Genomic DNA, 13915 nt, shown 5'->3' on the forward strand with positions numbered 1-13915 from the left:
ACTTTGCCGAAAATATCCTCCCCCCTCGTAGTTCCTTTGAAACTTTGGAGGGCTGCCAGCTCCTCGCACATCTCAAAGTTTGCACTAACTCCACGAATAAAAATGAGCAGCTGCGCGGTGTCCTGTACATCCGTGCTCTCATCCAGTGCTAATGAAAAAAATTCAAATTCTTTTGTCATCTGCTGCAGCTGGGCATATATATTACCCCTTATTTCCTCAATGCGTCTGGTGATACTACTCACTGATAAACTCACGGCATTAAATACATCTTTCTTCTCGGGACAAATCTCCTCCACGACAGCGTTCATGCATTTCTTCACAAACTCTCCATCAGCTGCGTGCTATAAGTTGAGCACCCGAATGCTGGCCCGAACAGATGACTGGTTCAGCTGAGCTTGGCGCACCAGTGTATTCTGCTGAGCTAACAGTGCACTTTTTAGCTTTAAGAGTTTGTCAGCTCTCATTTGGCCTTGCAAACTATCATACTCTTTGTGACGGGATTCATGGTGTCGCCGCAGATTGTATTCTTTGAAAACCGACACCGCCTCTTTACAGATGAGACAAACAGCCTTTTCTTTGCATTGAACAAAAAAATAATCGTTTGTCCACTGCTGGTTAAATGCCCTGCATTCCGAATCAATTTTCCTCTTACCTAATTTTTTCGCCATTATTCCGTTCTCTTTGGCAGGTTTAGAATTTTTTTTGTGGGTTGCCAGATTGGGGCACAAAACGCAGAAGGGCGGAACAGAATGTCACGTTATATGCCTGTACAACTAATGAAAATATTAGTTATATTTTTATTATAACTAATAGTTTATAATGAAAATAGTTCATAACTAAGGAACATTTTATTCCAAAAGTCCAACTTTATTTTCAAATACAAAAAAAAAAAAAAAAATTAAAAAATCAAAATGCTCTCTGGTATTGCTCAGGGGGCCAGACCAAATGTGGAGGCGGGCTGGATCCGGCCCGTGGGCCGTAGTTTGGGGACTACTATACAAATATGATACTTTTTCAACACTCATTATTGTATTTTTTGTTGTTGATGTTGTGCATGATGATAATGGTTGTTTTCTATTTACCACAATGGTGTTTGTGCGTATGAGTTTTTTAAAAACTTTGAAATTTATTCTCATTTTCTTGAATAAATAATATAGTTGTGTTAGTGAACTATTGTATAATATTTAATTGTTCTGAAAATATCAGGAAATGTAATGTGATGAAAAATTGTTTATTCTGTTTCTAATGTTTTGCAGGTGAAGACGGTGTCTCTCTGGAGGATATTCTGGTTTTCTTCTCTGGCTGTGACAGCATTCCAGCACTAGGGTTTTCTCCGAAGCCAAGCCTTGAGTTCATCAGTTATTCTCGTTTTCCATTTGCCAATACTTGTGAAAATGTTCTTCGCATACCATTTCACAATGTATGCATGTGTTGGGTTGAAGTTTTGATGGCCACAGTATTAGCCCCTTCTTTTTGGGTTTCAGTCAGACTGTTCAAATAAATAACTGCTGAGTTAAAACCTTGTATTTGGTCTTTTTGTCTTGTTTTAAAAATCCCTTAGTTCTACAGTTTAAAAAATATTTTTTACAAGATAAACTAATCACAAATTCATTAATTTTGTTGTGAAAGGTGAAAATGGTGGAAACGAGCCGAGTCACAAACCTGACACAGTGAGACCTCACAGTGAGGAAACTCAGGCTCTATCTGGTCAGGAGGGGGAGAGCAACCCTCCATATCAAGATAACATCACCCAGCCTGCTGTGACCGGGGAGGATGGTCAAGATTTGCTGTTTGTTCGGCCCGCTGAAACTGCATGTGGAACCGTGCCATGCCAGGCCCTCACATACCCTCACCTAGCTGGGCTGATGAACCCTGCGCACACATACCATAACTCTCCAGTAATGGGGCCCTTATATCCAGGGATGGGTTCCAGCGAGACTCCCTTTGCCGCCTGGAACTGGTCAGGAGGTCAAGACGCCATAAACAATGAGATGCAACTATTGGGTCCAATGAGAGACAAGGACTGGAGATAAAGCAGACCTTGTAAGACACGGGGCCTGGGAAAGGAAGAGGGAGTGAAGAAACCAGCATCAATGGGCTTTTGTATGATTCATGCTTAACGCTTCTCTTTTTTCCTTCTCAGTACCAAGGATGGGGAGGGTGTTGTAACTTGTTATGCATAATCATCAGTAGAAGGCGTGATTTAAGTCCATTCTTTATTCAAGTTATGAAGAAGAAGGTAGCTAAAAGTTGTTTTGCATAATCATGAAGGGATGTTTAATAAAACTCTGTCACAGGAGGAGAGAGCAGTCTTTTGGGCTAGTTTGAGCAAAGCTAGTCATTTTTGGGGAGTTGGGGTCCCCACCCAGGGACCCCAGGGACCCCTGGGTGGGGACGCCTGCAGTCTTCTTGGGGATAACGTCTTGATGTAGTGTCGATGAGAAACTGTATTTACTGATTTTTCTAATTTTTGTCTTTTATTTTTTTCCATTTTTAATCATATAACCTGTAACTAGGATATAACCTAATTTTTACACCTTCAATAAAGTTTGACCGTGAGGCGTATACCTGATTGGTGACTCCTGGGTTCTTTCCTGCGTCCTCGGTAAGTTCCTGAGTGTGCTTTCTGTCTCTGCTGGTTCATTCCTGGTTTGGTGGCACAATAAGGGCGCGAGCTGAGCTAAGTTAGGGGTGCCAGGGTACCCCCCCCTTCCCGGTTCCAGTCTTAAAGCCTCAGAGAGGAGTGACAGAGGGGATCCAGGGCTCATCGCGGACGCGGGCTCCGTTTGGCCTCTCGTGTCCTCACTGGGTCCTCGGGCTGTCTCTTGGCTAAAGGAGCAGTGATTCACTGTCTGGAGCCGCGTGTCAATCGGTCAGTTGCATTGTTGTTTTTTCTTTTATTTTAAATCCTACTCATTTGGTAGTCTGACAAGTCTGTCATGGTAACTTGGTACTTGTCGGACGTCTGGGTGGTTCACAGTAAGTGAAAGGTGTGGGCCGCAGACCTCCCAGCAGAGGCTGGATTCACCGTGAGCATGAAGCAAGCGGGTGGATTTGACTCAGCATCAGGTGTTGACTCAAGCTGTCTGGACCCTCGGGCCTTTCCACAAATTTAAAAACTAAATACGCAAGTCATAATATATTCAGAAGAATGTTTAACTTTATTATGGACGGAAATTATGACAGTTGTTAATCACACTCATATAATCACTGTAAAATATGCAATGGACTTGTTAAAATACTGATGTCAGTTAAATCAATAAAAGAAAATTCTGATATAAAAAAAGCAAAGTCAGCTGTTATACATTGTTCTTAGTCCTGTATACTCTTTTTCATGCAAGAACTTGAAAATCTTACAATGTTCCAGAAAACAAAACAAACAAAAAAAAACACTACTGAATACATAAATATAACTACTCCACTAACTAAGTATGTTGAAGTAGGATACATGCTAATAAATAAAGTTCTATTCCATGGTTTCCATCATCATGTAAAGGATTAATTTGCTGTAGCTCTGCATCCCATTGGTGAGTGTTGTAACCATTTTGTACATGAGCAATAGTGGATGGCCTTTCGTGGACAGGAAGTTGGAGCATCCCAGTAGTCCACAATTGAAGTGGGGACCTATTCTTCATTGTCCTTAAGCTGTGGTGGTTCCATTGGCTCTTAAACTCATCCACAGATCTGTTTATTCTTGGAAGATAAACATGGTGAAGAGACCTAATGTGGATGGGGCTGGTGCTATCTAAAATTCCAGTATTCTCCATAAAGAGGAAAAGGTCTTTGAAATAGAATGACACCACCTGGTTTAGTTCTCCCCACAATCTTTCTATCCTTTGATTGTGAACACTTCGTCAAACCATAAAACTTCCCCTGTTTGCTCCTCTGTTTTCAATCATAAACCTTGCAATATCAATATTCTCACTACCAGCATCACCCCGGACATGATGTGGAAGTCCATATTGTTCAATGGCACCCTGAAACAGCTGCAAGGAAGTGGATGCTCTGTTGTTTGTGCAACATCTCAGGTAGGTGATGCAGCGGCTGAAGCCATCAACTCCACCATGAAACACAAATCCCCATAGATTTAACTTGTGATTTGTGTCAACATGCCTGGACAAATGAATGATAGTATTATAATTAATTCATTGAGTGGCCAGGCAATGATTGGAAAATGAATAAGATCTACAAATTAATCCTTACCAGACTTGATTGGGGACAGAAACATTGTAGACTCTGCGTTGAATTGCCCTCCGACCTCTGAAGGCTCTCCCCACTGGATCTATTATCCTTAAATGTTGTCGTACTCGCCGTCGCTGAACTCTGATCCCCCTCCCTCTTAAACTAGCGGTAATGTAGGTCTCTCCTGATCCAGGGGTTTGATTAAGGACCCCAGTAATAACAGAATCAAGAACCTCATTTGAAATATTGATGAAGCTCCCATAGTCAACTAATCCAAATTGTGTCCTGTGATTGTACAGTGTTCGAATGTTGACAGACAACATTCTGGATATGGCCGTCCAACTAAATCCTAAGTCCCGCATGTGGGTCAGCTGAAGAGCTTGAATGTTGTATCTTTAAAGAGAAAAAAATACAAATGTATTACTTGTGACTGTTAATATCTAATATTAATAAGGTCAGTATTTGCTTATGTTACATGGTCTTAATCTGAATCAGTCTCTTCTCTCTCCAATACATTCTGTTTCATATAACTTACCTTGGTCTTCCTCTCTGAGATGAAAGTGCATTAGTTTCCATTGGAGCTGTTATTTCAGCCAATATCTCTCTGAGAGACTCACAAAGTTCTTCAAGAATGATGCATATTCTTCTCTGAGCTGCATTTTGGGTGACAAAGTAACTCATAATCTCTGCAAATGTGCCAATTATAGATGTATGATCTTCAACCCCCCGAGATATGGACTCCAAAGTGTTTGTATCATGAAAAGTATGAGCTGCCGTTGCCAAAAAGCTTTCAAGTTCAACAAAATATTGTAATATTCCCTCTGATGCCATTTTGTAAAACAGGAAGTTAAATAAGCAAAAGCTTAGTATGCTAACAGATTTATTGTATTTCAAAAAATATATTCAGATTTTCATTCCATATATTCAGACTTTCATTCCATATATTCAAACTTTCATTCCATATATTCAGACTTTCATTCCATATATTCAGACTTTCATTCCATATATTCAAACTTTCAAATATAAGAATACATATACAATAATTTCCTGAACGGCATGCCATATCATTATTATTTTTTTATTTATATGGGCGTGATTACTGCTGCAGAATTTCAAAACACTACTGGTACTCATTATGGGATAATGCTTTTTAAGATGAGCAGAGTGTAAGTCATTGCAGGCTGCCTCCCTCACCGGACCCGGGGTCACCTGCCCTCTCTTTGCCCCCACTCACTCAAAAAGAAAAAAAAAAGGAAACCCAGCGCATGCGGAGTGACTCTCCTCTTTCCGTGGAAGCAAGACTTAAGGTAGGGTTAACGGAAGACTTTAAGGTAACATTTTTTGACAATAAGTGTTGCTTGAAGTGACATATGGGTTTGCGGAGCTGTTACGCCCTGTGTAGTATGTAGTACTACGAGTGGGTTAATCCTCAGCGTGTTAAAGTATTCATTTGGGAGTAGTGACGCGTTGTTTCATGAGCAATTGACAAACTGAGCGGATCGCTTCCTAGCTACCGTTAGCAGCCAGTCTTAATTGACGTTAGCATGCTAACTAAAGCTGAAAATGAACGATGTTGGAAGCTGAGGCTAGCTGCCTGGTTTACGTTGCTATGTCAGATGTTCATCTGGCCTGACTGCCACGTAGTTAATGGGATTCTTAGCTTTCTGCTCTGCTTAGCCACTGCTAGCTCAATTTGGCCTTTGTTTGAAGTACTTTTACAGACAGCTCTTTGCTAACACGTCCAGCACTTTTGGCATTGTTCCCCGAGTAGTGTATGGAAAGTAAGACTGATAAGTCAGCATCTTATTGTGCCAACAAATTTGATAGATACATTAGAAAATAATTTTAGCTGTTAGCTTTTAGTGGTTGCAGCTCCCTGTTACAGTCGTTCGGAAAACTAAAGTTGAAAATCAAATGGGGTATTAAAAAAATTAGGCTTTGCTATGTTTTATTGTCACCATAAACCACTGAATAATGTTCTTTATAACATGATACCATAAGAAGCATTTATACTCATAGACTATGTGTAAAACTACAAGCACAATTCGTACTGTTAGATAAAGTTTATTTAAAATTCGTCCCCTGGTTCATGAGATATTTTAATGGTACTCACACATGCACACAGGCAGGGTCAAAAACATTATTGCCCTTTTGCCTTCTGCAATGTTATGAAAAGAGAACCAATAATAATATTAAAATTGTGTTTACATGCTAGAAACATAACAGAAATAATCACATTGGACTTTTGTAAATTTAATTGTAATGCTTTTTGACTATTATTCACATTTTCTATTTATTATTATGATGTGATTTTTTTTTTTTTTCTGGGTTAATTGGAGCAGTTCAGGGCCCATTATGGCAGATGATGACTTCTCCACAGCAGATGCTGGGGCCTCTGCAACATACCCCATGCAGTGCTCTGCGCTGAGGAAGAATGGCTTTGTTATGCTGAAAGGACGTCCCTGTAAGATAGTTGAAATGTCTACCTCAAAAACTGGCAAGCATGGGCATGCCAAGGTAACACCTACTTTCTCTATCTGCCTTTTGCGGTTTAGAGCTAAGGGCACTTTTCTAATTTAGTCCGATGTTTCTAAGTTTTTAAAGTAAACCCCCAACTTCTAATTGTTCCAAAGCCGGGTTCAATTAGTTGATCTATGTTCCCAGGTGCACCTTACTGGACTTGACATCTTTACACAGAAGAAGTATGAAGATATCTGCCCTTCTACTCATAACATGGACGTTCCAAATGTGATCAGGAAAGATTATCAGGTGAGGAATCATAGCCTTATATATTATTGCAAAGAAAATGACACTGAAAGTCACCTATTTTTTTTTTTTTTGTCACTACCGGGTATTTGGGACTTTTTAAACCTCCATGTAAATCCCTTGTATTAGATCTTTAGATTTTATTTAAACAGAAAATGTTAGAAAACAAATGCCTTCTTTATTGATAAAGAGATCTATCAGTCAAGTCAAAGGTGAGCTTTCCCCACTAGTTTAGAGAAATTGCACACATTGTAAGCATACACTCTCTTGGTCTGGCAGAGGCCTTTTGAGACAGTGGTGTAAGAATGCCAATCAGATACGAGCTGAAACTCTGAAAAGTGTTGGACAGAAGGAATATATGAAATAAATGCCTATTTTTTTTCCTGCTTTTGAACAAACTTCTGATCAAAAGCGTTAATAATAATCTTTTGTGGTCACTGTCTGAACAACAAGTTAGATTTATCTTAAGTAGAGCTTAAAGTTATGTTTTTGCCATCTAAAACATCTCAGTTTTCTTAAACGTGTTTTTTGTGAGCACTATTTTTACAGACTTTACACCTCTGTCACTCAGACAGACCTATGGGTGCAACTAATGAATAATTTGGTAGTTGATGAATTGGTAAACCTTTTCTGATTAATTAATTAGTCAACAATTATTATAATCTTCCTCTTCCTCTTCGGGGCTCCAGTGCATGTTTAACCTAACATACTCTAGTTTGCCCTCTTGTGAATGTCACCCTAATGTCTTTACATTTACAAAATATGCCATTTTACAGTCAATTAAAATATTGACCTGTGAAACTATCTAACCAAATCTTTTTGTTATTTTACCTAATCTGACCATCACAAATATTGTAATGCATCAAACAATTCAAACTAAAATGCAAGTAGTCGTTGTCATTTTATACAAAAAAGTGCACAAAGTTGTTGACTTTTTTCTCTCCCCCTCGGGTTGAGGTTGTGTCTTGGGAAAACACTACGGTCTAATAATTATGAAGGTAATAACATGATTATCTTCTAATTATAGTCTCACAAATGGATTTTAAAACAGAAATTGAGTAAATTTTATTATTTATTAGGAGGAACTACTTTGTGGGGCAGATGTTTTTTTTTTAGTAGAACCCTTATGGGCCAGCTGTGCCTGATTAGGTGTAGGAGGTGTACCAAGATGAACTCCAATGTATTATGCAGGGAGTTGCAGTTACTCCCCCTCACTCACTCACTGCTCCTAACATGTCACTTTTGACAGCATAACTACAATGATATTAGTTTACCAGTTGTCCATGAGAATGTGTAATGAGACAAACATTACTGTACTATAAACGTTAACACCCAGCATGATGCACTGAGCTGACTCACTCAAATGAACACTGATTTGCAGTGGAGTTTGTGTGATTTCACCATGCACGTGTGGGATGTCTCCAGGTAATCTGGTTTCCTCCCACAGACCAAAACTGGCAGTGATTGGTGTTTCTAATTTGACTTTAGTTGTGAGTCTGTGTGTGCTTGCATGCTTGTGGTGTCTTTGGGTTTTTGACAGATGATGATAGGCTCCAGCATTTGTATGAACTGCTAATATTTGTGAGGTTCAAGTCAAACTATTCCTTTTTATTGGAATAGTCCTGTTTACATGTTACAGAACATAGTCAGATCAATGCTGTGGTACGATATACAAACTGATTTCTTATTACTTAGAGTCTAACATTACTATATTATTTCTACATTTCACATTTAAGCAAAATTACAAGCAAACACGATTTACATTGGCACATGGCAGCATTGTAGCGAAACTTTCACTTTCTAACCTTCATGTTAGAAGGTGACTAAATGCAATGAGGAGTTTGGCAACATAAACACCTTCATTGATGTTTTAAGTATAACTCATATGTGCATTATTATTACTTATGTGCATAAGATAAAACAGTTATTTTCCCCAGTGGTTACACAGATCTGAAACCTGTTACTTAACTAAAAGCTTTAGATTCAGTTAACAAACATCCTGTTGTCATAATTTGAATTGACTAAAAACTGTTGTGCTGAGGCAGCTTAACTTTAGTAACTATAACAATTAGCTGCTTGGTTTAACTTGGTATGTTTTTTTTTTGTTTGTTTGTATTCTTTTGTCTCTTTGGATGCTTTGCCTGATGAAATTCAGGTAATTGATGTCTCTGATGGTTTCCTGTCTCTGATGGATGACAATGGAGAAACCAGAGAGGACCTTAAAGTGCCAGATGGTGACTTGGGCAAAGAAATTGAGAAAAAGTTCAGTGGTGGAGAACAATTTATGGTAAGTCTCTGTGGATTACTTGTTAAAAGACCTTCATTGGCATTTGACCAACAGAGAACTCATTTCTGTTTTTTGAAAAATAATTATTGCCTGCCACTGGAAAGCGGGCAGTAATGTTTTTGCCCATTTCTGTTTTTTGTGTAGCAAAATATCTTGAGAACTACTAGATGGATATTAATGAAACACTTAGAAAGTAATAATTGGAAGTACGTCTACAACTTATTATCTTTGGAGTCAACTCGATTTAAGATGGCTGCAACAGCCAACTAACATTAAAAAATGTCTAACTGTCAGTTTTACACATATTGACCTAAAATCTGGTGTGGTTAGCTGAGAGTGATTAACAACACATTTTTAGGGTGCTAACAGATTTCACAAGCTATTTCCATAAATTTTGCCAATTGCTATTGGAGTCGGTTCTGTCTGTCTGTTAGCAAAATATCTCTTGGGCTACTGGACAAATTTGAATGGAACTTTCAGAAAATTATTATTTGATGTACATCTATGACTGATTAATTATTGTAGTCAGTCCAATTTAAGATTGCTGCCACAGCTAATTGACAATGGCCAATAGAAAGATGTCTATAACACAGTTGGTTTTACAGACATTGAGCAAAAATTTGATGTGGTTGTAGCTGAGAGTCATTTGCAACATGCGTCTGAGTGTGACATCTCACTGCATCACGGGATCACGCATAGCGTCACTTTCAAGGTCATTTCTCAACTAAAAGTCTGACATGAAAGGCAGCAGGTGATATGAATTCCTTCAGAGAATGTTAGTCCTTTAAATCTTTCAAAAGGTTTTTACCCAACATAATAATTGCAAATATTTTTTCCGTTTTCAGGTCTCAGTGTTGAAAGCTGTGGATGAAGAGCATGTAGTTGGCACTAAGAACATGACTTCTTAAATAGTCTTGGACAACATTGGAGACCTCACCTTCCTTTTGTCCTTTATGGTTTTGAAGCTTCACCAAAGCTACTGGCCTTCACCCTCACATCTCCACCTGCTGTCAGCTGTATTCTGAAAACCGATTCAGCTTCAACTGCACCTCGACCTAGGCCAGAATGCTATTCTCCTCAGTCAGTGGTTACACCTACCCTCACCTTTCTGAGGATCATTCTTCAGTACTTAGTGGTATTATTTCAAGTATTTCTGACCACGTTCCAGCAATGCATAACATTCCTATTGGTGTGGAGATTTGCTTTTTGGGTGCATTCCTTCTAAAATAATTAAGTGACTTCAATTCTCCTTCAGATTTCCACAAAACGGAATTTTATCTCTGCAGGAGGACTCTACAGCCCAAGCATGTTACTTATTTAGTTTACTTCTCAGAGAATGCATGTTACATTAATCACGGGATCATGCCTTCACACATCTGGTTACACAGGCATCCATATGTGCACAACTCATGCCTTACAAGCTATGTATTCATGTAAACGGCAACATTTTATTTACTCTCCACTAAGAGCAAGTTTTCTACTGCATGTAGCCTGGTCTCAATGGTTAGTCCTTTCTAGCTGATATCTCAGCAACCCAACAGTTTGGGACAGAGAAGGTTGGGTGGGGCCGTTTTCTCTTCTATGCTATGGAACTTTATTTTCACTTGAGGCCTTTTACAAGCTGACAAATATAGAGAAATTATTTTGAAAGAAAAAAAACATTGAGAATCTTTTACGTTACACATTGTAATCTCAAACTATTATTTTTAAGTTTATTTGCAAACTTGTTCAAAGCAAATGTTGTAGCAACAGAATGCTACTAAAAAAAGAATTGTGGCAATGAGAAAGCTTTTAGTTTTTCATAATTTAACCTAATTTAAAGGGTAGTAAATGGGTAAATAATGACTGTTACCATTAAGTCACTGGGTTTCATCAGGAAGGTGTGAAGGAATTTGTAGAAAGAGAAGGGCAGTTGTAGACCTTCTTGCCAATAAATGGAACATTTATGGTTTTTGTACATAAATTACACTTTAGTAACTCATCTATTTTTACAAAATCTTGCAATTTTTAAATTTCTTTAAAAGTTAATCTGTCCTTTTTTAGGCAATTTTAGTTGAAATGCATTTACATGCTCTGCATTCATCTGGTTGTTAGAGAACCTGCATTTAGAAGTGCATGCCAGTTTCCCCCTACCTCCTACCATGAATGACATATTTCTTATTGTATTAACAACATATTTAAAGCACTGCATCTTTTTGTCATTGTTTCCTGTGTTCTGACAGAATTTGGATTTTGTGAAGAAGCAAGACTTTTGAAGAGTGCATGTGCTCAAAAAAAACCCAAACAAAACAAATTACTGTTGTTCAGCTGTAGAAATGACACATTCAGACAAATAAAAATTTAATCAGTCTATGATAATAAAGCAATACTTTACAACACTTAAGTTTTAATGAATGAACCTGTGGTTTTGCAAAACAGCTGTTAAAAGCTCAGTAAAGCAAATACATGTTTTTGCAGCAGAATTCCTCATTTTCTTTACAACGGGTAAGGAACATGTTTACATGATGTTGATGACATCAGATTTCTGCTAAAAGGTGATTATAAACAGACTTCCTAAATGTGTGTAAACACAGATTGTTTTGTTGACATTATTCTGTTCAGATTTAGCAGCCAGTCTATTTTTTTTGCCTGTTTAAAGTTCTTTTTTTTTTCTTTTTTTTTTTATTTCATTAGGACAAAATTGAACCGTAGTCTGCTGGTTGCTGTTAGTTGCATCTTTATTTTCTCTTCATTCCAGTGTTCAGAGTGTGATGTTTTCTCTTTTTAATGTACTGTGGCCTAAGAAAAGCCGCTTTCAACTCTTTTTCAAATGTGTTACAAAACAGAACAGCAGTACTCTAGAGTACAAGAGCAAAAGGTAAAGCCATATGACTGTATTTGATGCACGAATTGTGCAGTTCTAATTAATGCCCTTAAAGAACAGTAAAACAAATACCTGTAGGCTCTTTCACAAAACAGTTCTGTGACATGGCTGCAAAGATAATCCTCTCTTTAGGCTGCTTCTGACCAGTCATAAATCACCAATCGAGCTGCTCACTTCCCTTGAAGATGTGCAAATTCATTATTGAAGGTGGCATCATGGAATCAAAACAGTCATGGAGTATAACTTGGAGTGGTGTTTTTTAGGGGTGGGAATCTTTAAGAACCTCACAGTTCGATTATAAAACAACTATCAATGCATCCATATAAAGCAGTTTTCATTCAAAGATTTGGGAACTAAATGAACAAAAGTAGTCAAAATGCTGAGTACAGTGACCTAAGATTCTGTGGCAGTAGGTGTCCGTGCATCACATGTTAGAACTATTTTACCCACTTCTTCACTTTCCACCACTTTATTATAGGTTGTGTATAGTATCTTTGACATAGATGATTATGTTTTAGTGTGTCCCCAAAGGGTGCAGCATCTCACTAGGCTGTGTCTGTTGGAGACTAGTTGGCAACTTAAAATGGCAAGAAAAAGGCAAATTTCACTAAACGTTTCTCTGAATTCTGAGTGTTTGCGATAAAGTGACCAGTGAACCATGTGGCTGCATTTTACATGGCAAATATATATATATATATATATATATATATATATATATATATTATATATTATTTTATTATATTATTTTGTTGCCCACATCATACCACACTGCAAATGTTCGATACATTGTGGAGACTCCCTTATGAATATCATTCAAAAACTAGTCACCAACAGTTGCAGCCCTGTGAAATGGTACCCTTAAGAAGTAGCAGTAGCAATGATCAGCAGTTGCTTTATAAATGAACTTGAGGAACTTCAGTTCCGCTTTTTTGCAGGATGGTATTAATGTTACATAAGAATTGATTTTTGACATTTAAAGATCAAGTCGTAATTTTGCTGATTTGGAGTACTACACATAAAATGTTGCCCATTCTAAACCCCATGGCTGGTTGGTTGCTCAGATTGTCTGTCATGACCACATCCCACCACCAAGTCGTGAAGCTGGCTTCATATTTCATATGTCGACCATTACCACACAGATACTCCCTTGTTTTTGACAGCTTAGAAGCACGACAAGCATGACTAGAGGCTAACTTCAACCCTCCATGCCACCTTGGTCCTTTTAAAAATCACACTGAGACATCTCAGTCCCAGCTTGAATTGTTTTGTGAAAGAGCCCTGTGTTATATTGTCATCAGGCTTTGTGTTCAGGGTTAGATAACTAAAGGGCCCAGTTTAGTTTTATGAATAAATCCTTTTGAAGTTTCAGTCTTTAACACCACACTCTAAACTTACCATAACTGGAGAGTAATATGTGTAAAGAATGTGCAACATAACCTGTTGTATGTAAACTACAGGAACTTATCTTTTAACAAAATAAATAAAATGTACAGATGTTAATCAAACTCGCTACTACTCCGCACTTTTTTTTGCCATACATGTGCTTGTGAATTTTTTTTTTTTACTGCTTATAAACATAAACAGTTTTTAGAAAATCCCAATATCTGTTTAATTGGGGTGTGTCAGGATTGTGGATGACGGAGACGAACCAAAATTGCAGACTTCAAAGAAAAACTAATTTACTAAACAAAGAAACAAACGAAAACAAAAGCTGACAAGGCAGCAAACAAACAAAAACTAAATTCAAAAGCATAACCAGAACAGGAACTTAGAAAACAGGAAACCTGGAGCAAGGCAGCAACAAACAAACATCAAAC

At 37.9% G+C, this 13915-nt stretch overlaps 1 protein-coding gene and 1 long non-coding RNA gene across 3 annotated transcripts; one reads left to right on the forward strand and one right to left on the reverse strand.

The window, feature by feature from the left end:
• Positions 1 to 3109: 3109 nt before the first annotated feature.
• Positions 3110 to 5231, reverse strand: LOC112449743. Its single transcript, XR_005233615.1, has 2 exons — positions 4204 to 5231; positions 3110 to 4113 (listed from the first exon to the last, which is right to left on the reverse strand). It is a non-coding gene; the product is annotated as an uncharacterized LOC112449743 (long non-coding RNA).
• A 105-nt stretch (positions 5232 to 5336) lies between these two features.
• On the forward strand, positions 5337 to 13603 carry LOC108249201 (eukaryotic translation initiation factor 5A-1). 2 transcript variants are annotated; one of them, XM_017438426.3, is made up of 5 exons: positions 5337 to 5489; positions 6525 to 6699; positions 6847 to 6951; positions 9104 to 9235; positions 10081 to 13603. In XM_017438426.3, the coding sequence occupies exons 2-5, from the start codon at positions 6538 to 6540 to the stop codon at positions 10141 to 10143; spliced, it is 462 nt and encodes a 153-aa protein (XP_017293915.1). In that variant the 5' UTR covers positions 5337 to 5489; positions 6525 to 6537; the 3' UTR covers positions 10144 to 13603. The 2 variants fall into 2 exon arrangements, with proteins under 2 accessions (XP_017293915.1, XP_017293914.1); XM_017438425.3 differs by having other exon boundaries at positions 5422 to 5513.
• Positions 13604 to 13915: the final 312 nt, after the last annotated feature.

This window comes from Kryptolebias marmoratus, linkage group LG10, assembly GCF_001649575.2.
Source record: "Kryptolebias marmoratus isolate JLee-2015 linkage group LG10, ASM164957v2, whole genome shotgun sequence".
NCBI classification, from domain to species: Eukaryota; Metazoa; Chordata; class Actinopteri; order Cyprinodontiformes; family Rivulidae; genus Kryptolebias; species Kryptolebias marmoratus.

Coding starts and splice junctions, on each gene's coding strand:
- LOC108249201 (XM_017438426.3), top strand. CDS start 6,538: ATGGCAGATGATGACTTCTCCACAGCAGATGCTGGGGCCTCTGCAACA. Junction 6,700..6,846: donor GCAAGCATGGGCATGCCAAG/GTAACACCTACT, acceptor CTATGTTCCCAG/GTGCACCTTACTGGACTTGA. Junction 9,236..10,080: donor GTGGTGGAGAACAATTTATG/GTAAGTCTCTGT, acceptor TTCCGTTTTCAG/GTCTCAGTGTTGAAAGCTGT.